The sequence below is a fragment of the Scyliorhinus canicula genome, chromosome 13 (genome assembly GCF_902713615.1).
Source record: "Scyliorhinus canicula chromosome 13, sScyCan1.1, whole genome shotgun sequence".
NCBI classification, from domain to species: domain Eukaryota; kingdom Metazoa; phylum Chordata; class Chondrichthyes; order Carcharhiniformes; family Scyliorhinidae; genus Scyliorhinus; species Scyliorhinus canicula.
Window position 1 is genome coordinate 145,988,238 of NC_052158.1, and position 22,550 is coordinate 146,010,787.

At 42.5% G+C, this 22,550-nt stretch overlaps 1 protein-coding gene across 3 annotated transcripts; it reads right to left on the reverse strand.

The window, feature by feature from the left end:
- Positions 1-3,037: 3,037 nt before the first annotated feature.
- LOC119975902 (stress-associated endoplasmic reticulum protein 1) lies at positions 3,038-22,485 on the reverse strand. Of its 3 annotated transcripts, none has more exons than XM_038815837.1 (4): positions 22,273-22,485; positions 17,740-17,856; positions 16,870-16,945; positions 3,038-4,088 (listed from the first exon to the last, which is right to left on the reverse strand). In XM_038815837.1, the coding sequence occupies exons 2-4, from the start codon at positions 17,821-17,823 to the stop codon at positions 4,048-4,050; spliced, it is 201 nt and encodes a 66-aa protein (XP_038671765.1). In that variant the 5' UTR covers positions 17,824-17,856; positions 22,273-22,485; the 3' UTR covers positions 3,038-4,047. The 3 variants fall into 3 exon arrangements, with proteins under 3 accessions (XP_038671765.1, XP_038671763.1, XP_038671766.1); XM_038815835.1 differs by having other exon boundaries at positions 22,182-22,447; XM_038815838.1 differs by lacking the exon at positions 22,273-22,485 and adding an exon at positions 20,085-20,295.
- Between the last annotated feature and the right edge of the window lie 65 nt (positions 22,486-22,550).

A 22,550-nucleotide genomic window follows, 5' to 3' on the forward strand; every position in this document is an offset into this window, starting at 1 on the left:
CTGAACGAACACCCTGCCCAGGCCCACTCCCCCTACCCTATCGTGTCTGCACCGAGCCTCTGAATGAACACCCTGCCCAGGCCCACTCCCCCTACCCTATCGTGTCTGCACCGAGCCTCTGAACGAACACCCTGCTCAGGCCCACTCCCCCTACCCTATCCACGTAACCTGATGTCCACATTATGAATATAAAGTGGCCAATTCTTTTTTTTCCCCCCAATTAAGGGGCAATTTTAGCATGGTCAATCCACCTACCTTGCACATATTTGTGTTGTGGGGTGAGACACCTAACCTCCACATCTTAGGACACTAAGGGGCAATTTAGCCTAGCCAATCTACCTAACCTGCACAGCTTGGACTGTAGGAACACACCGGAGCAGTTGGAGGAAACCCACACAGGCACAGGGAGAACATGCAAACTCCACAGTCACCCACGGTCAGAATTGACCCCGGGTTCCTGGCAATGTGAGGCAGCAGTGCCAACCACTGTGCCACCATGTTGCCCCACTAAGTCGCCAAAGACTGGTGATGATCATTCGTATCGAAGATGCTCTGGACTGTATTTTGGGAGCTGCACCCCAGAATACTTGCAGTTAATCGGCATGGGCTGGGAATTGGAGGTTGCTACCCAATTAAACTGTATGTTACAATTACAAGGTTCAAAAACTATATTTTGGGACGGTAGGTCTAAAGTGTGTGTAAATGCAGGTGACATGTAATCATATTTGAAGTCTACCTGACAGTAAGCCTGGGTGGTTTGATTGTTGGAGATCAAAAGGTGGCTTTTTTCTTTAAACCGAGAATGTGCAAAGTATTTACACTTGGAGGAGACGACAAAAGGCTCTAAATTTATGATGAGCAGATTCAGAGTTCCCCAAAGTTCCAGAAAGGTGTTATAGGTATCGGGTTGTAAATCAGGCTGCCTGTTCACTAGTAAGAGGATTTGGGATAAAAGATAGTTAGCACTGCTATAAGAGAGCAGAGGAAGCAATTTCTGAGATCGGGGTGGAATTCTCCAGCCCCCCCAGCCACGTGTGGCACACCGTTCGCTGGCAGGAGGATTCCCTTTTCCCACCACTTGTCAATGCGACTTCCCATTTAAGCCACTCACACCACCGGGAAACCTGCAGGCCTGGGTACGCTGCCAACTGGAAAAGAGAATCTCAACAGCCAGATGGCTATTACAGACTTCCCTACAACTCAATGAATATCACAGACAGCAGAGGTTCTGTGTGGTCAGCAGAGGTAAAAGGTTACTTGATTTTTATGAGCTTTGACAGCCAGATGAGGGAGGGAGACAGCCTCCAATCAAAGATGCATTCTGCAGCCTTCAACAGCTTCCAGGAGATTTGTTTTGACATGGCCAGGAGGGAAATTGGTTGAAACATGTTTTTTTGCTGGTGCGAAAGTTAAGAAACTTCCTGAAAACGGAGGAATACACCTGAAAACAACCACTCAGTTTTTACTCAGCGAAGCAGGGATACAGAAACCCATTCAAAGCTGGGAGCAACTATAAACTGTTGCTACAAACTACTGCAATTCCGTGGAGAGTATAATGGGCAAAAAAGATAAAGGGGAATATTCCTCTCTGTAAAATCTAAGCCGCCGACAAAAAGATAGTTTTGGTCAGTGATTTGCTACAGTAGAAGTCCAGTAGGTGAAATCTTGCTGCATCATTCTTTCAGCCGTTAGCTGGATGTCTGAATTATTTTTAAATGTTATCGGTTTCTACAGAGATCGCAACACCCAATGCACCCTCCATGTAACCAAACAGGTGCCAGAGCGCAGCGACTGGGGGATTTTCACAGTAAATTCATTGCAGTCTTGAGATACAAAAACATAATTATTCAAATCACTAACACCTGGCATAGATTTCTTTCCATAAATTTAAAGTACCCAATTCTTTCTTTTTTGATTTGGATTTGTTTATTGTCACATTCACCGAAGCACAGTGAAAAGTATTTTTTTTCCCAAATAAGGGGCAATTTACTATGGTCAATCCATCTCGCCTGCACATCTTTGGGTTGTGGGGATGAGACCCACACAGACACGGGGAGAATGTGCAAACTCCACACAGACAGCGACCCGGGACCGGGATCGAACCTGGATCCTCGATGCCGTGAGGCAACAGTGCTAACCACTGCGCCACCGTGCCGCCCAACACCTGTCATTGTTAAAGGATCATAAACTGGGGTGAGGATGGAAATATTATGAGAATTTAAATACACAAAAAAGGCAACTTTATTGGCAAGTATAACTTATTTTTGTGAATAAAGTCATTTTCTTTATTAGTTGTTGCAAACCTTCTTCACACTTTTCAGAATTTCTGAGACAGCAAGATGGAAGTTGACAGTGTTCTCAAAATAAAGGTTATCACTGCACCATTCGTCCCCCTTTTAAAAGGTTGTCTTCATGCCTCCTTGGTACTGCTTGATTGGAAGGAAATGGGAAGATAAACTACATATTTATTAGAAGAGTCCCTGTCTGTTCAGTTGTTTGGCTAAAACCAATCAAGTATAAGAGAGACATGCCAGTGCAATACAGGCTTGACAGCTGCAATACCACCACTGGTGGGACAATTTACATAAGGTAGATGGCACAAGCAGGCCATTTGGCCCAACCAGCCCATGCTGGTGCTCCACTCAAGCCATTTGCATTATGAATTCTTAAATCCACAGTTTAATAACAAAAACAAATTAACGAGGACTGAATACGTGATATAAAATGAGGATTGAATTACATTTGTCTGCCCTGTTTCAATGGTTCCACTATCCTTTAACCCCAGAAAACTACTGGCCTCAACTCCAAATGAAAAATCAGTATTGAGTCAGAGTTTTTACAGCAGAGAGGTCCTTCGGCCCATCGTGTCCGTGCCAGCCATCAAGCACCTATTTACTCTAATCCCATTTTCCAGCACCAGGTCCGTAGCCTCGTATGTTCTTATTAACTGATCCAAAAAGTCATTTATATTGGAGACTTCCATAGAATGGTACACTTCTATAGTTCCATGAGGGTTAAATGAGTACAATCAGTCAAATCAAGCAAAAATATATTTATTTGGGCGACAAATGCTGCAGCTGCTTACAGTCAAACACAATCGACTGGACCTGATAAGACAAAGCAGCAACCAAGCAGTCAAGAAATGTGGAGATTATCAGCATGCCGTGATTTACAACATTATCAGACAGTACAGTGTTGACAATGGAGAAGTTCCTTATATTTTGCTCATTTCGATTACCACTGTGGACACAACTTTGAACCGGCTGCTCTTGTTCCTCAAGAGAAGCTGTGGACTCCAAAGCCGCAAGGGTGAATGTGTTCCGCACCCGACTGCCGCAGGCCTCTTAAAACAGAACCCAACCTCACCAACCATTCTCATCTCCCTCCCAAAAGAATTGGAGCTAGTTATTAGATCGATCAGACACAAACATTTTAAGACATGAGATTGAACACCCTTTTAACCACCACTCCACGAAAACAGAAAGAAAAATCACAAATCAATTTGCGTTCCAAAATCAGAGACGTATTCCCTTCCAAGTCCTAAAATGGTTGTACATTTTAATACACAAAAGAAGGCACTTTTCCGGAATTATAAATTTAATTTAGAAAGATGCACATTTTGTATCTCAAATTGGACAGGGAGCAAAACCATCTTCTCTACAATTTTAAAGGATTTATGAAAGAACGGGGGAGGAGGAAAAAATCTGCATAAACCAAGAGGGTCCTTACCTACATACCGACTATATATATGATAAAGTATTCACATTAAATATGATCTTACAAACTATTTCCCTGATTAAAATATAAAATTAAACTGCTGGATGGCTTTTACTGTATCCTTGCCTTCTTGGGAGACACGAAGGAATGAACTAGACTTTTAGCAACACCATGGAATTAAAAGTTTCTTCAAAAGCAATTACAGAAAAGGTTAATTCTGTAAAATCCATCGTTTGTATAAGACAAAGGAAGTGTTGGAATGGTCAGACTCACAGCTGGAATTAACAGCAAGACACTTAAAAAGGTACAGAGATTTGAATTTTGTCCATTTCACATGCCCATCCGGATACTCTGAATAATCTGGAAGATAGCTGCGGGGTGGAAAGAAGAGAAAATTCAGTTTAACAATCAAGTGAAAAATAAGTTTCAAAATCTTGGGAGAATTAAGATTCGCCAGCGGGACTGGCAGATTTGCATAAGTACAGACAACATCAGCAGAGAGCTGACTTGAAGGAATCCTGGGGCTGCCAGGGAACTGAATTAGTTAGCACCTTCCGAAATGTGAAGGCTGGAGCAGCTTTACTTGATGCATTAATCCAATATTTTCACACTTCTGGAATGAACTACAAATGTGATCTCAACAACCCAAAGGGAGCTTCAAGTGTAAGACACTGTGCATGACCCCAGCTTCAATTAACATTTAGAAAGCTGCTACTGTGCTAGACAATGGTAGGCGACAGTGCAGGGAGAGGAAATACATGCTGTGGAAGTTAATGGCCATCTGTCGATTTAAAATAGGTTCCTTAGTGTAGAGCAGCAATAGCCACGAATTGCAGGATTTCTGGTGGGCTAATTCAAGGCGCACTCTTAGCAAGCTTCAAATGTCAAAAAACACTATTCTGCAGGAGGCACTGGAGAACCAAAGAGCATAAACCGGACCTGGAAGAATAATTCTGTAAGATGCTATCATACTACCATAGAATCCCTACAGTCCAGGAGGCCATTCGGCCCATCAAGTCTGCACCAACCCTCCCAAAGAGCACCCAACCAAGGTGCAAGCCCCCTCCCTATCCCCTACTAATCTTTTTTGGAGAAACACGGGGCAATTTTTCCATGGCCAATCTACCTAACCTACACATTTTTGGGCCTTGGGAGGAAACCCACGCAGATACGGGGAGAATGTACAAATTCCACACAGACGCAGTCACCCAAGGCCAGAATTGATCCCAGGTCTCTGGCGCTGTGAGGCAGCAGTGCTAACCATTGTGCCATCCTGCCGCCCCATCTAGCATATTTTGAAAAAAACTGAAGGAATTCATCTTCAATGTCAAACATGCCTTTAAGATCAGGGATAAAACCAACATAATGATGTATTTATTGGCTACTGAAACAAGCTAATGTTATTATATACAGAATCAGTGCTTTTTTCAAAGCATCAAATGCATGAATATACATTTAAAGCAATTCTTTCCCCAAAGGAAAAGTGGTCAAAAGATCCCAAAATGTGCTGATCTCTGCTCTTGTCAACTCACCATCTAATTGTGGAAGATGGGGCCTACAGCAAATTACTGGAGGATGAAAGAGATGGATATGAAGCTCTCTTCTTTTTAAATTTAGAGTACCCAATTCATTTTTGTTCCAATTAAGCGACAATTTAGCATGGCCAATCCACCTACCCTGCACATCTTTTGGGCTGTGGGGGCGAAACCCATGGAAACACGGGAGAATGTGCAAATGCACACGGATAGTGACCCAGAGGCGGGATCGAACCTGGGACTCAGCGCCGTGAGGCAGCAATACTAACTACTACGCCACCGTGCTGCCCGATATGAAGCTCTCTTGATTACAAATCTATTTATGGTGACATTGCCAGACAGTGGGCACGGATTCCACTATCGGATAATCAGATGTGACAAGGCCAGAAAAGGTTGCATTACTAGCGATGAATATATCCCAGAATCTTTAAAGTGCAGGAGGCCATTTGGCCCATTAAGTCAGCACTGGCTCTCTGAAAGAGCATTGTACCATACCCCACTCCTCCGTGTGATCCCCATAACCTTGCAATTTCTTCCCTTTCAGATAGCAATCCAATTTTACCTCGATCGAATCTGCCTCTCAGGAAGTTTGTTCCAGATTCCAACCACTCTCTGGATAAAAGAAGTTTTGCACACATCACTTCTACTCCTTTTGCTCATTATTTGGAATCTGTGTCCTCTAGTTCTTGAAGTACTCTTGAATAGAAACCGTTTCTCACTATTTGCCCTTCCACACCCCTCAGGACATTGAATACCACAATTCAGGCTCCTCTCAAGCCTTCTTACTCAAAAGGAACACAGACCCAACCCCTCACATCTATCCTCAAAGCTACAATTGTTTATCTCTGGAATTCTTGTGAATCTCCTCTGTACTCTCACCAATGCCTTCACATCCTTCGTCAAGTACGATGCTCAGAACTGAACTCAGTACTCCAGATGAGTTCTAACTAGTGTCTAATATAAGTTCATCTTCCAAACCCACAACCACTACCAACTAGAAGGACAAGTGCAGCAGATACTGGGAACACCACCACCTGGAGGCTCCTCTCCAAGGCGCTCACCACCCTGACTTGGAAATATATCACCATTCTTTCACGGTCACTGGGTCAAAATCCTAACAGCACCGAGGGTGTACCTACACCCCAGGGACTGGAGACGTTCGAAGTACAGTGAAAAGTATTTTAAAGAATTTGGCAGTAAATTCTGGCCTAGCCAGTGACATCCCATAAATTAATTGTGCCTCACCCAATTTTCCTATTATTAAAACCTAGGACACTATATGTTTTATTAACTGCTCTCTCAACCTGCCCTGCCACCTTAAATGACTTATGTACATATACACTGCAGATCCTTTGTTCATGCACTCTCTTAAGAGTCTCTCCCTTTATTTTATACTGTTTCATTTTTCCTGTCAAAATGAATCACCTCACACTTCTCGACATTGACCTTCATCTGCCTAATTCACCAATACATCTGTATGCCTTTGACGTTCAAGATTGTCCTCACCACAGGATCAACATTTTCCACTTCATATCATCTGTAAATTTTGACATCACACCCTACATACCACAGTCCAGGTGATTCTGTACGTTATCAGCCAGCCGACGTTTACTCAAAGCCTTCAGTAAGATGCTGAAATAAAGCAGCATATCACTGTGAAGACGTATATTCGGCTCACACTGTGAAAATAAACACTGGAAAAGAACCTCATCCATAATTGTTCTACTCCATATTGTCCAGTTTCCCATCCCTTATATTCTATGGGGCAACATGCAAAGGAGCAGGGAACCGTACAATCTTACTTCGAACCCAGGGTTTACTCCAATTCCACACATTTATGGCTTCTGGCACTGGGATCTATTCAAGATTTGGTTTTACACCCAACTGCCACATGGCAAGTTACTCAGCAAAGTAATGCAAGGTAACATCACCGTGACCAAGTAATAGGTCATGGATTGATCAACAGAGAGGAAAAGAGGTCCAGTTTGATCTGCTTGTTCACAGCACCCTCCCAGGACAAGAGCCTCTAACCCCCACACTCTTATACAACTTCCGAAAGACATTTTCCAGAGGGATGGAATCAATGCGCAGCTACAGCAAGGGGATACAGGAGTGGAAGACAGAAACAGGTGGTCAAAGGCACTCAGCTACATTTCAACAGAGCAAATTTCTGACTCCCATCTCCATGAAGGTAGGCATTCAGAAGGAGGATTCAATACCTTGACTATTGGAAGCATGCAGACAGTGCAGTGCTTTGTCTGGTGTTGGTGCTGCTTTCAATGAGTTCACAATAATACTGACAACGCATGGGAGCAAGTCTCTAGCCTATTCTTCACCTAGGTAGTGAAGGAAGACATTGGGAAGGAAACAAAATAAGGAAATAAATTGAAGAAAACTGTTCTTTGGGTAATTTAGGTAGCGCAGGATAGGTATACTGGAAGTATTTTACTTAACGTACCAAATGATTACTCCCTCGTACTCAATGGACAGTGTGTCATCTCGGTCCATTTTCCTGCACCCTCCCCCCCCCACCAAAATATTTACTACATAGAAACAGGAGTAGGCCATTCTACCCCTCCAGCATGTTCCATCATTCAATGGCTAATCTGAATCTCAACTCCATCTATCCATACTGACTCCATATTCTCTTCTAACCTGGTACTGCAAAATTCTGACAATCTCAAATTCAAAATTATTAACTGAGCTAGCATCTACTGCATTTTGTGTGTTCCACAACTCTACCTTGCTTTGTATGAAGAGATGTTTCTGGCCGTCTCTCACGAATAACCAGGCTCTAATTTTAAGGTTTTGTCACTTGGTAGTACAGCACTTTAATATTGCACTGAGAAGACAGACCTGTTGCACTGAGCGAGAGAGATATTGCCAAAGCTTTTCACCTTGCACTCACAGGACAAATGCAAGAATGCCAAATTTCAAACGATCACGACAATTTACTTGCCCCTTGCTTCAATCTCCCCCACCTGCGGAATAGTTTCTCTCTGGCTGCCTTGTCATTCCCTTTAAAATCCTTTTCTTTAAATTTAAAGTACCCAATTCTTTTATTTTCCCATTTAAGGGGCAATTTAGCGTGGCCAATCCACCTAACCTGCACATCTTTAGGTTGTGGGGGTGAGACCCATGCAAACATAGAGAGAATATGTAAACTCCATGTGGGCAGTGTGAATCGAACCAGAGTCCTCGGCGCTGTGAGGCCACAGTGCTAACCACTGCGCCACCATGCTGCTCGTCCCTTTAAAATCCAAAATGCTTTGAGCAAGTCACCCCTTAACCTTCAGTATTCCAGGGAAAACAAATAGCTTCATGTAATTTCTCAACAAACTTAACCCTGGGAGCTTGGATAACATTCTGTTGAACCCATCCAAGGGCAAAGGTAACTGTTAGTTGGGTATGAAGAGATCTGCGAAAATAGCAGAAAGCTGAACGTTTATTTGCAAATTATTTAATGTCATAAGTATTTAGTTTGAAAAACAGCAAGCAGATACGTGGCAAAGCTGTTACTGCATCCTGGGCAGAGAACAAAAATATCAATAAAATAGCATATTATGATAGGGTCAATGTGACCTTGTACACACAGCAGTAATGTTTAAACAGCAATGGGAAACCTTTGCCAATGAACACACATGACTATTAAAAGGAGAACTCCTACTCTAATCACCAATGCCTCCAGCTCCTATTTTAAACAGGTAAATTTTAACAGCCACTTACTTGGTGTGAAGAAATTCAGTTTTATTAAAACACTCTTCTGACAATAGCATTGACCCTTCCTTCAGGGTCTGCTTATTTCAATAGAAACTCATACAGGGGTGACACCTGCACAAATGTTCCTTCAAAGTGAGGTGACACTACTAATATAAGTAAACAAAATATTATTAACTAAAATGAACTGAATTAACAATATTCCTGGCATTGATGAGACACTATTCCCTACAATACCCACCAGTTTTAGAAGGCTCCAAGAATACTGTAGGTTTCCTCTCCAATGCTACCCAGATATGAATTAGACAGCAGGTAGGCAGTCAGAGTATCAATACCCCGCAGGCCACATTCATATCCTGAGCTCATGAATGGTGGTCTTTAGGGGCGGCACAGTGGTTAGGACGGCTGCTTCACGGCGCTGGAGACCCGGGTTCGATCCCGACCCCAGGTTACTGTCTGTGTGGAGTTTGGACATTCTCTCCATACCTGCGTGGGTCTCAACCCCATAACCCAAAAGATGTGCAGGGTTGGTGGTTTGGCCACGCTAAATTGCCCCTTAATTGGAAAAGAAAACAAAAAATATAGCGCCAAGTCAAGATGGTCAGCGGCTTGGAGGGGATTTGCAGGGGGTGTTACAAGAAACAAACCAGAGAACACAGATTTAAGTAAGTGCAAAAGAATCAGCAGGGTAAAGTAGCATTTTTTTAATGCAGCAAGTTATGATCTGGAATATATTGGATGAAAGGATAGCAGAAGCATATTTAAGAACTTTTCAGACAGGAAGTTTGACGAAACTTAGAAGAGGATAAAATAATAAAGCTACTGGGAAATATCAGGGAAGTGGAACTAATCAGACTCTCCCTGCACAGGCAGCATGACCTCCTTATATGCTGCCTGAGTCAATGATCAATGTATTCAAAATGAAACCAGTTTGCAATTAGTGGCGAAGAAAGAGCACTCGCTGCTGACTTCAAAGTTAGCCTCACTGACAGATCCAGTGATCTCTGCTAAGAATGACACCTCTACTGCCATGCAATACTAGTGCAACTAATTTTTGTGTTCCGACTGGACCAACACAGGTCCATGCAACCAACCACATTAAAAGGTTTTTCCCAAGGACACAAAAAGCCCTAAAATAAAATCACTTCAAATGTATTTAGTTTTTAGACTGAGCAATTTAAAGGTTGGAACACGTGTGAACACTCAAATATCTGTGGGAGAAACAGAGTTAACGTTTCATGTTGATGAAGGGTTGGCTCTTTCTCTTTACAGATGCTGTCTGATCTGCTGTGTATTTATAGCATTTTCTGTTATTTCAAATTAGTAGCAGCTACAGTATTTTGCTTTTGCATTCACATTTGCAAACTTCCTTTAAAAATAATAGATGAAAAATCTAATTCATCTTTCAATAGCACTCCACATTCATAAAGTTATTTTTTCAGGGCCAGCTCTGCTGTTATTTCATTAATCACATCACCATTAAAAATCCAAGTACATCTGAAGGGATAAAGGAGGTTTCAAACAGCGATGTGAAAAGTGGGAACATTGAAATCCGCATGACTGATGGCTCTGGGGTCAGCCACAGAACAGCCTCAAGGGACAGGCTGCAACTTCAGGATTTCTGCACTAACCAGGCACGTCCAACATCCTGAAGTTGCAGTAAATTTCAGAGGGACAATGATTGATTGAGATATTTATTGTCACATGTACTGAAGTACAATGAAAAGTATTTTTCTGCCGCCAAGGGAACATACACAGTGCGTACATAGTAGACAAAAGAATAATCAACAGAGTACATTGACAATGGTACATCAACAAATAGTGATTGGTTAGTGCGGAACAAGGGCCAAACAAGCAAGACATGAGCAAGAAATGAAAAAATGAAATGAAAATCGTTTATTGTCACGAGTAGGCTTCAATGAAGTTACTGTGAAAAGCCCCTAGTCGCCACATTCCGGCACCTGTCTGGGGAGGCTGGTATGGGAATCGAACCGTGCTGCTGGCCTGCTTTAAAAGCCAGCGATTTAGCCCAATGAGCTAAACCAGCCCCTAAGCAGAGCAGCATAGGACAATGACAGTTTGCCATCAATGCCCCCAGTGCCACCCAATCCTCACAAAATCAGGGATGTTAACCTATCTTTCTCTGGTCATCAACATCAGGAAGTGAAGCGTCATACACACCCATCTGCATCAATGGTACCGAGGTGGAGATGGTTGACAGCTTCAAATTCCTAGGTGTGCACATCACCAAAAATCTGTCCTGGTCCACTCACGTCGATGCTACGACCAAGGAACCATAACACCGCCTATACTTCCTCAGGAGACTAAGAAAATTTGGCATGTCCACGTTGACTCTTACCAATTTCGACAGATGCACCATGGATAACATCCTATCTGGCTGCATCACAGCCTGGTATGGCAACTGCTCGGCCCAAATCATAAGAAACTACAGAGAGTCATGAACACAGTCCAGTCCATCACGCAAACCTGCCTCCCATCCATCGACTCCAACTACACCTCCTGCTGCCTTGAGAAAGCGGGCAGCATAATCAAAGACCCCTCCTACCTGGATTATTTTCTCTTCCAACCTCTTCCGTCAGGCAGAAGATACAAAAGTCTGAGAACACACACTAACAGATTTAAAAACAGCTTCTTCGCCAATGTTACCAGATTCCTGAATGATCCTCTCATGGACTGAACTGATCTCTCTATGCATCTTCTCTACTATTGTTAGCACTACACTCCGTATGCTCACCCGATGTCTATGTATTTACATTGTGCATTTATCATATGGTTTTTATGCATGCAACGATCTGCCTGGATTGTACGCTGAACAATACTTTTCACTGTACCTCGGTACACGTGACAATAAATCTAAATCTTTCAGATGCTGATCTGATGTCAAGTGGAGATTCAAATGCGGATCAATGCACACAGATCTATGTCAGCTAAAGCTGAAGGTTCATGGAATTGAAAGTAAATTATTGACCTGGCTAGAAAATTGCTTGAGCAGCCACAAGAGTAGGGATAACAGACATGCAGATACTATAAATGGCAGGATGTGACTAGTGGTGTTCCATAAAGGTGTGTGTGTTGGGACCTCAACTATTCACCATATTTAATAACTTTTAAAAATTCATCTACAGGTTGTGGATGCCGTTGGTTAGGCCAACATTTATTAAATAGAGTGACAAGCCACTTGCTCAAGTTTGCCCATGACATAACAGGAGGTGGCACTGTAAACAGTGTATATAGAATCACAGATAAATAGATATGAAGAGATTGTGCAAATGGGCAAAACGGTGACAAATTGATTTTAATGTAGGTGAATGTTAGGTCACCCATTTTGGACCGAAGAAAAGAAAGAATTGGGTACTTTCTAAATGGCAAAGCTAGAAACTGAAGCAGTCCAAAGGGACTTGACAGTCCAGGTAAATAGATTAAAATATGCATAGGTACAAAAATAACCATCAAAATGTCTCATGGAATGCTGGGATTTCTATCTGGAGCACTAGAATACAAGGGAGTAGGAGTTACACTACAATTATGATCAGACCACACCTGAAGCACCATGAGCAGTTCAAGAGGCCACATCCCAGGAAGAATCTTTCGACCTTGGAAGGAGTGTTGCATAGACTTACCAAAATGATCCCGGGATTCCAACGGTTAAATTAAGTGGAGAAATTACACAAACTAGGAACATGTTCGCTGGAATTTATACGGTTCAGGGGCAATTTGATAGTTCTCAAGATATACAAGAGATAGAAATAGGTAATCCCAATCTACCCCACGTTTGGGAATCTAGCACTGAGGGACATTATTGAAAATAATAATAAGCTTTATTAGTGTCACAAGTAGGCTTACATTTCCACTGCAATGAGGTTACTGTGAAAATCCCCTAGTCGCCACACTACGTCGCCTGTTCGGAAAAGCACGCAGGCACGGGGACAACGTGCAGACTCCGTACACTGACCCAAGCCAGAAATGGAATCCGGGTCCCTAGTGCCCTTCGTCCTGATGCCCATCACTGGGATTTTGCATTTGTAATTAGTTGGGGCAAAATTTTGTACAGCAGTTTTAAAGTGGATTTACTGATTAAGCAGGTATTTCTGGGAGGAGGAGCCACTACCTTTGTGAAGAAAAACAGATGTTGCACAGAAGATATTTTTCCCAGGAACACAGAACACAAGAGTAGAGCCACAACAAGTAAGCCTGTCAACATTCACCATTCTAAACCTGACTTGTTTTTCCCCCTCAAGGTCACTTTTAGATAAAGCTAGTGAAATCAGGGGGGGGAAAAAAAAGTCAAGGTGACCCATACATATTCCAAATGCGAACAGTGTCATATTTAATATCTATGCTAATTAGCCATAGAATTAGATCAGCTTAAGGAGTATTTGATATTAGCGGTGCTATCAGAAAGGCAGCCAAGCAGAAATTAAATACTTCCTCAGTGGGTTGGCATGCTGAAAAGAAAGGAATTAAGTGATAAATGTCACAGCACAGAAAGAGGCCATTTGGCCCATTGCGTCCATTCTTGCTCTCAGTCCCTTGCTCTCCCCCATAGTTGAACAAATAATTCCTTTTCATATATTTATCCAATTCCCTTTTGAAATTTACTGGGGAATCTACCACTTCTACCATCTCCAAATCATGAGATAGCGCTGCATAAACAAAATGCCCACCCTTCTGTTTTTGTGTTAATTATCTTAAATAATTGGTTCTGACCGCTCCTGGGCGGCAGGGTAGCACAGTGGTTAGCACTGTTGCTTCACAGCACCAGGGACCCGGATTCGATTCCCGGCTTGGGTATGCCTGTACAGAGTCTGCACGTTCTCCCAGTGTCTGTGTGGGCTTCCTCCGGGTGCTCTGGTTTCCTCTCACAGTCCATCTTTGGATGTGTGCGGGTTCGGAGCTTTTTGCCCGTAGGGTTACTGGGATAGGGTAGAGGTGTGGGCTTAGGTAGGGTGCTCTTTCAGGGGCTGGTGCAGACTCGATGGGCTGAACGGCCTCCTTCTGCACTATACTTTCTGTGCATACCATACGGACCTCCTGATGTAAGGGGAGGATTTTCTAAAGTCTGGTGAACCAGCCCAGCCTTTTATCCAAAGAATAGCACATTTCCAGCTTGGAAAAATAATGAGAGCCTGATAGTCCAAGGGAACAGAAGCGAAGACTCTAGGGATTTGGACAATGGAGGTAACTAATATCTTCACTAAACCTGTTGCCAGTTATTGCTGGTAGCTTAATTTCACAGTCCAGGTGAAAGGTTTATACTATCGAGATCTAGATAGCAAAATGGCAATCGAAAAGCAATGCGTTAAAAGATGTGTAGAAGGTTCAGTAAGTCAATGGTTAAAGAAAAGTAACTGATTAAATTTTACGTAATCCTGGAATGGAACAATTTCCTCAGTTACCATTAAAACCTTTACATATTTAAAAAATGAAATCTCCATCAGCTCTAACTAAGTGCGATGTTTATCAGAATCCTCAGAGGGAAAAATGACATGCACCAAAAACAACCTGCACTGCTGCCAAGTTTCAAACAGATTGTATCATGTGCATGACCCAAGTATCCTGGTTAAAAAAATACAAATCTACCCTGTCATGCCAATTATTTACTTTAATGTCTTCCCAAGTCACATTGCAATGCAACGTGGCAGAAGTCAGGAGCCAAAATGGCAAAAAAATGCAAAACAATTTAAAAATCTTAGGTCGTTTCAATTAACTTAGCCACCTGTAACTTAGTTACAGGTTCACAAAGATATGTTTGGATGGGCAATAATTCCTAAACAGCCACAAACTACCTCTTGAATGACTCTTGTTAACACACGGAACATTTTTCCAGATAATAGCCAATGCATGCAAAGAGATGTTTTCCAGTTAACTTGTGCGGCACGGTAGAACAATGGTCAGCACATATGGCTTCACAGCAGCAGGAGCCCGGGTTTGATTCCTGGCTTGGGTCACTGACTGTGTGGAGTCTGCACGTTCTCTTCGTGTCTGCATGGGTTTCCTCCGGATGCTCCGGTTTCCTCCCACAAGTCCCGAAAGATGTTAGGTGAATTGGACATTCTGAATTCTCCCGCAGAGTACACGAACAGGCACCGGAATGTGGCGACTCTGGGATTTTCACAGTAACTTCATTGCAGTGTTAATGCAAGCCTGCTTGTGACACTTATAATGATTATTATCTTCTAAACTTACCTCTTATTGGTTTGCATCCATATCCCCATATACTGCAGTTATAGTTTAACTTGGAATAGTGTTCAGGATTAATTTCTATTCCATTTAGTTTCTTACAGAATTGTAAAGGTCCTTGTTTCATACACCCCCACCCAATGCTCAGGGTAGAATTTTCGAATCAACCTTCGCAGCTTTATTCACTTCTTTACTCCCTTTGTATCACTTCCACAGATTTTATGTTCATCTTTTTTGCCCAGACCTCAATTCAGTGTTCCTGGAATAGCTTAACTGGAATGCTATACATCGCACACGAGGGCCTCAAACATTTAACTCTACTCTCCACCTCAGCTCATCTAGCGTTGAAATCCTCATACATCGCTTCGGCACCTCCAGAATTGACTATTCTAATACTCTCCTGGCTAGTCTCCCACCTTGGACCTTTTGTACAACTTGAGCACATCCAAATCTCTGTTGCCCATATCTGATGTGCAGCAAGCCCAGTTCATCCATCGCTACTGTGCTTGCTGACCTAGGCTGGCTCCCCATCCAACAATGCCTTGATTTTAAAATTCTCATCTTAAGTTTTCAAATCCCTCCGTGGCCTTGCCCCTCACAACTCTGTAACCTTCTTCACAACCATCTGCAATTTCTGCTTTCCCCCAGTCCTGGCCTCTTGTGCATCCCCGATTTATATCGCTCCTCCATTAGTGGTGGCATCTTCTGCTCCATACTAAGCTCTGAAATTCTTAACCATTCCCCACTCTCTAATTCTTCTCCTTTAATATACTCGTGAAAACCTCCCTCTTCAACAAATGTTTATCCTAATGTCTTGTGTGTCTCAGTCAAATCTTGGTTGAAAACAGTACCACGAAGTGTCTTGAAACCAATTAATACATTAAAGGTGTAATACAAACGTAAATAATTGCTGTAGATTTGGCCACATGCTCAGCATTCTGCTTGCTTTGGCAATTGCTGATTCTCGATAACTGGACATGGTTCATCTCATATCAGATCTCTTTATGCCTCTCAATTTTTCATCACCATTCGTTAATTATGCTTCCTATCCCGTTCTCCCCAATTTAATACCTTCTAATACAATGCAATATCTGAATCCAGGTCACTTATAGAGTTAAACAGCAAGACAAAAGAAAGTCCAAAATTAAAAGATCTAAATGCAAGTCAGAGACACCAATAAATTCAAAAGGAATTGGAGAAACTTCTTAACTAGAGAGTGGTGAGAATGTGGAACTTGCTACCACAGGGAAAGAAGTAAATAACAGATGCATTTAAAAGGGAAGTTAGATAAGTACATGGAAGAGAAAGGAATGGAAGATTATGCAGAGAGGATTTGTTGAAGGAGGAGTGGGAGGCTCACGTGGAGCAAAAAGACCAGGACAGACCTGTTGTGCAGAATGGCCTTTGCTGAAAAATTCTACTGCAAGTGCCCCTAGAAACTTAGAAAATAGGAGAAGGCCATTCGGCCCTTTGAGCCTGCTCCACCATTCATTATGATGGCTGATCATCCAACTCAGTAACCTCATCATCCATGAACACTTAATTTCATCGGCTATTTTAATCTGTCCCGTCTTCTACTCTTCTGTTTGAGGGTTCTTGGCAGTTTTAGCCAGATTTAATGCACAAATGAGCAAAATGTCACACACTTTAAAATGTTAATTCAAACACCAGTTGAGTTTTAAAGAATAAGAAAAGTTACCTGATCCACAAACAACAAAAATGAAAAGTGCCAATAGCCAAGGACCAACCGATGATTTTTCATCTGGTGTTGTTTTCTGTAATGACAGATACTTCACTAATTATTTCACAACAGGGAATATGTACTCACTGAAATAAAACAGAGACTGGATAAGCTTACAATGCCAGATTCTCCGGAATAACTAGACAGGTTCAGTTACAAAACACATACTGCTAACTCTTATTACTGAAATACACAGATTAGATAATAAAACAGGACAATTCGACACAGAGCATTTTGACTGCTTGAGATGATGATGATGGGCAAAAATACAAGATCACTGTCAGTTCATCACAGAACCATTTTGGGAAGCATCAGGTTTTAACCGATGGGTATTGTGAACAATGTGGCAGGGATGCAGCTGAAAATCTCACAAATTTTATTTAATTTCTTTCCACCCTCCTGCTTGTATGAGAAAGGGAATGGTGACTAAACAGTGACAAATGGGCATGGAGTGTCTTTATTAATGAGATATTAGTGAGACATTAATAACTATCTTTCCATAAGCATATTTTTCAGATGCTTTTAATTTTCATTTTTTGAATTATACTAGCATTTTTAGACAGTACTTCAGTGCTGCCTGAAACTTCCTAAGCGGCAGAAAATCCCTGTTGAGACATGGTATATGAAAGGGGAAAGGATTTAGACTTAAAGCCCCAATTATTGCACAGTCTAATTATTGAACCACTTTGGAGATGTATATTTAATTGAGGCTTCTTTTATAATTAGCCAGAAATCACGCAATTCCACAGAACAAAGGATACACGTACACGAGTGACTTAAAATCAACTTTTACGGCACATTTGGAGAGAGACTCAAATCAATCCTTACCGAACTTTTGGGAACATTCCCTCGCTGTGTGATGTTTTTACTGTGCTTCTCATTTGCCATCCGGATCCTCTGTTTGGCCACCATTGTTTTGCAGGGCCAAAATGCCACACAAACTGACTAAAATTTAGCAAAGAAATTAATTAATTCCAAGTTCAAATGAAAGGAAACAAGGTTTAACATTTGAAGTGGTTATTTACACTTGCAGTAGAAACTCGATGTATTTTGAAAAGGGAAATGGCAACCTCAAAAGACCCACACTAATCTAAAGTTTACTCTCATTCTGTTCTTTTCTTGGATTCCACCCCCCTCCCCTTCCACTCTGAGCAGTTCCAAACCTTTACTAAAGTTGCTCTAGAATACACAAGCAATCAAATGCTCAAGGATGGTCCAATGATTTTTTTTTCAACCCTCTTGGGAAAAGTGGCTGACCTTTTACTTGTCTTCCCCTACAGTGGCAGCAGAGGCTGGGATCTACGTAGGAAAAACCAAGTATAATCCCAAAACCCATTTACATGATATGGAAAATTGCGGTGGGGGAGGGGGGTGAGGGACAACACCCCACCAGACTTCATTAACCTTCCTTCCACAAATGGAGCCTCTCACACAATTCTGCTTCATGTCCTGCCTCGCTCTGAAGAGTTCATTTGAATTTGCCCAGTAACGTTTTACTCAAGTCTATTGCAGTTTTTCATGACACAGATTGGTTAGTGTTTATGGAGATCGAAGGTAGCATTGTCAAAACTCAGTCTGGGCATGACAAGGCAGTCAACGCGGTTGGGAAGTAGCGAGGAGGGAGGCAAATAACCCAGAACCAGTGAATAAATTACTTGAATAACCCAATAGTTAAAAACAGACTGTAATTCCTCTTCCATTTTGTAGGACTGGTCTTGTATGATTTAACTTCTAGAATTTAGCGAGCAACTTTAACATTAAGTTGAACTTTGAACAAAAGGTATAAAATGGGGAGATAAAATGTATAACGAGACAAATGGTAAGAAGTAAACAAAATCCAAGATTTAGGGTGGGACATCACAGACTGGGCTCCAAACAGCTGGTGGCACAGTCACCAACTCAGGGGTGTGAAGCGGGTGCATGAAGCACCAGAGACAGACGAGTACACTAGGGCCATAGTGGGATAACACCTTGAAGCGATTTAATCATGAGAATGAAAATATAAAATGGGACGCGTGGGATTGGGAAGGGGAACCGGGAGCCGACACAGGTCACCAAGAACAGGGTTGGGTCAGCAAAACACATGGTAGGAAGAGTTTCGGGTGAATGGGAGGCATAGCGAGGACCTGGCCAGGTTAGCTATGAAGCAGTCAAAACTGGAGGTGACAAAGGCATGAATGAGTGCCTCGTTGACAATGTATCAGGAATTCTTATGTGAGAGGATATATGAGAAAAATACAGAGTACAGAGATTGCACTGTGCCTGGTTCAGCCCGAGACTGTGACCTTGGAGAGGGATGAGAAGGCAGTGAAGATATTCCACATTTTAACTGGAGGAAATTGCAGCTCATCCATAACTGAATATTGGACAAGTGGTCTGATAACAATGGTGATGCAGGGCACGGAATTAGAAATTGGTGGCCCCAGTGTAGTTGTGGAAGGCGGACCCAGGGTTGCAGATTGTGTTGCCAAAGGTCAGCCTGCAGCCACAGATTCAAGTGGGACTCCAGAGGTAACAAAGATGGGTGGAAAGAGAAACCATTGCTAGGAGATTCATTTATGATTGAGCATATGAGTGTGAAACTCATTTTTTTTTTGTTCATTCATGGTATGTGGGTGCCACTGGCTAGTTCAGCATTTATTGTCAATCCCCAATTGCCCTTGAAACGGTGGCAGTGAGTTGCCTTCTTGAACAGCTGCAGTCCACGTGGTGTAGGTACATCCACAGTACTGTCACGAATTTTGACCCAGTGGAAACAAAGTAAGGATATTGCCACTGAGCTGGATGGATAATGAAAGAGCTGAATGAGGGTTGTGTGGTCAACGGTGTCAAAGGTTGCAGAGGTCAAAGAGGGGTAATGCAGCATTCACAAGGGGCATAACATTAATCCTTGGTTAGGGTTGTTTCAGTGCTGTGACAAGGTCAGAAACCTGATTTGATAAGAGTTTATCCACCTTCACATGCAGCTGATTGTCAATTTGAAAACAGCTCTTACAAACTAATCGAAGAAAGCAGGAATTAAACTTTAAAGTCAAGATCTTTCCAGATGAAGGTGGCATATTTCAATGGAGGTTAGTCACATGAGCTAAACTGACTGACCCAAGGTAAGCATAAATCTCCAAGAATAAAAATAGGAATATACATCTCTCCAATTCCACGTGGCAAATTCCTACCTTCAATCAATTTCACGTTGGGCAGGGGAAGACATACAAAACAGATTCCAAATGTCAGACAGACACTTTCTCCAGGTTTTCACCCTCCCGCCTCCAAGCAACTGATTATAGAGCAGCAACAGCGTTCGGTGGGGAATGATACATGACATTTGAAGTGGGAAAGTAGTTCATTTAAACATAAAATCTGTTAGCTTTCATTTCATTTGGTGAAATCTCCCCTGCTCTTCCAAAATAAAAATACCAGAAATGTGTTTCCTCTTCTGGGGAAGCTTGTTATTGTGCTAGGAGGCTCACAAGTTCGACAACCACAGACCATGTGGGCACACACATGACCATCTTGGTTCAACCTCTAAACCATTGCACAGTCACAACTGACAGCTGCCGATAGCCAACTGTGTACAATACTCCATATGCGAAGAACACTCAAAAATCACACCTAGAAATAGAGGAAATATTGTCACAACCTGAAGCAGATTAACAGGTTTGGCTAAATTGGAAGGATATTTTTCATCAGAAGCAGAAGGTTAAGACTCCACGATCTGGGTACTTAAATACACTATTGAATAGTGGTTATCAAAAGTTTCAATCTTCGAGGTAATACAGTAAACCAAAGCGTCAAAGGGTTTTCTTGATTGCCCTGACAACATTGCAACCAATACCCACAAATAGCACTAACTGGTTATTCATCTTTTGTCATTTGTAGGATCCTGCTGTTGCCAAATAGTATTTGCTCACATTCCAAGAGTAACAGTCCAACATAAACACATTCTACCTGAAACTTTCTCAAAGTCAGGAGAAGGTAGCACACAAATACAAATTATTCAGTTTTGTCTTGCCTGCCTTGCCACCTGCGCAAAAACACGGAATACGGAATTATCAGTACACCCCTACTCTCAGCACTCTAATACAGAAAGATCCCAAAAGCATTGGGCAAAAGCAATTTCTAAACACAAGCAATGCAAAACAGAATGAAGATGTTAAACAGACAAATGAACACACTGATCTCTAACCACAAGCATGCTGTTAGTCAACATTAACACTGATATTAAGGAGTAAACTGGTCGACTAATTCCACAAGGAGTAAAACAAATTACGCGGATGCTAGAATATGAAACAAAAACAGAAAATGCTGGACAATCGCAGCAGGTCGGACAGCATCTGTGGAGAGAGAAATGAGCCAATGTTGCAAGTCTGGACGATTCTTCGTCAAAGTGTCATCCCGACTCAAAACGTTAGCTCTGTTCTCTCTCCACAGATGTTGTCAGACCTGCTACGATTGTCCAACATTTTGTTTTTGTATTTGTTGCAACTAATTCAACTATTGCACAAATAATTCACAACACAATGTCTTTATAGGCGGAGTGGGGAATTCTTAAGGCATTATTTAAAAATCTGCCCAATGTTGGTATCTACTGATTATTTGGACAATCTCAGCCCCTGAGGCAGGTTTCTATTGATTATTTGGACAGTCTCAAGCCCCTGAGCCCGGTTTCTATTGATTATTTGGACAGTCTCAGCCCCTGAGCCCGGTGTGTATTGATTATTTGGACAGTATCAGCCCCTGAATCCAGTATCTATTGATTATTTGGACAGTCTCAGCCCCTGAGCCCGGTTTCTATTGATTATTTGGACAGTCTCAGCCCCTGAACCCGGTGTCTATTGATTATTTGGACAGTCTCAGCCCCTGAGCCCAGTTTCTATTGATTATTTGGACAGTCTCAGCCCCTGAACCCGGTGTCTATTGATTATTTGGACAGTCTCAGCTCCTGAGCCCAGTTTCTACTGATTATTTGGACAGTCTCAGCCTCGGAGCCCGGTTTCTACTGATTATTTGGACACTGTCAGCCCGAGCCCGGTTTCTACTGATTATTTGGACAATCTCAGCCCCTGAGCCCGGTGTCTATTTATTATTTGGACAATCTCAGTCACTGAACCTGGTATCTATTGATTATTTGGACAGTCTCAGCCCCTGAGCCCGGTGTTTCTTGATTATTTGGACAGTCTCAGCCCCTGAGCCCGATGTCTATTGATTATTTGGACAATCGCAGCCCCTGAACCCGGTGTCTATTGATTATCTGGACAATCTCAGCCCCTCACCTTCGCCTCTGTCTCTCCCGCTGCCGCTGCCGCCCGGAGCTCGAGGAGACTGAAAGCCGTGACCCGCCGGAACCGGAAATATATACCTCACCCTCCCTCCGCCGGGAGAAAATAGTCCCTTCCAGCCTCACTCAACATCCCCGGGCGCGTGATCCCATTTTAAAATCAACTCTGACTTATTTCGGACGGAATGATATTATTGAGGGCCCTGCGTCTTCGGCTGACGCTGTTCCTCATCAGCCTTCCCCAAAGGGCTATCAGAAGAGGCGGATGGAGAGACAAGGAGACGCCGCTCGAGCGACGTGTTGTTTAACCTGAGGATGGGGGGGGGGGCGTGACCTCTCAACCCGCGGAGGGTGGGCGGGGCCG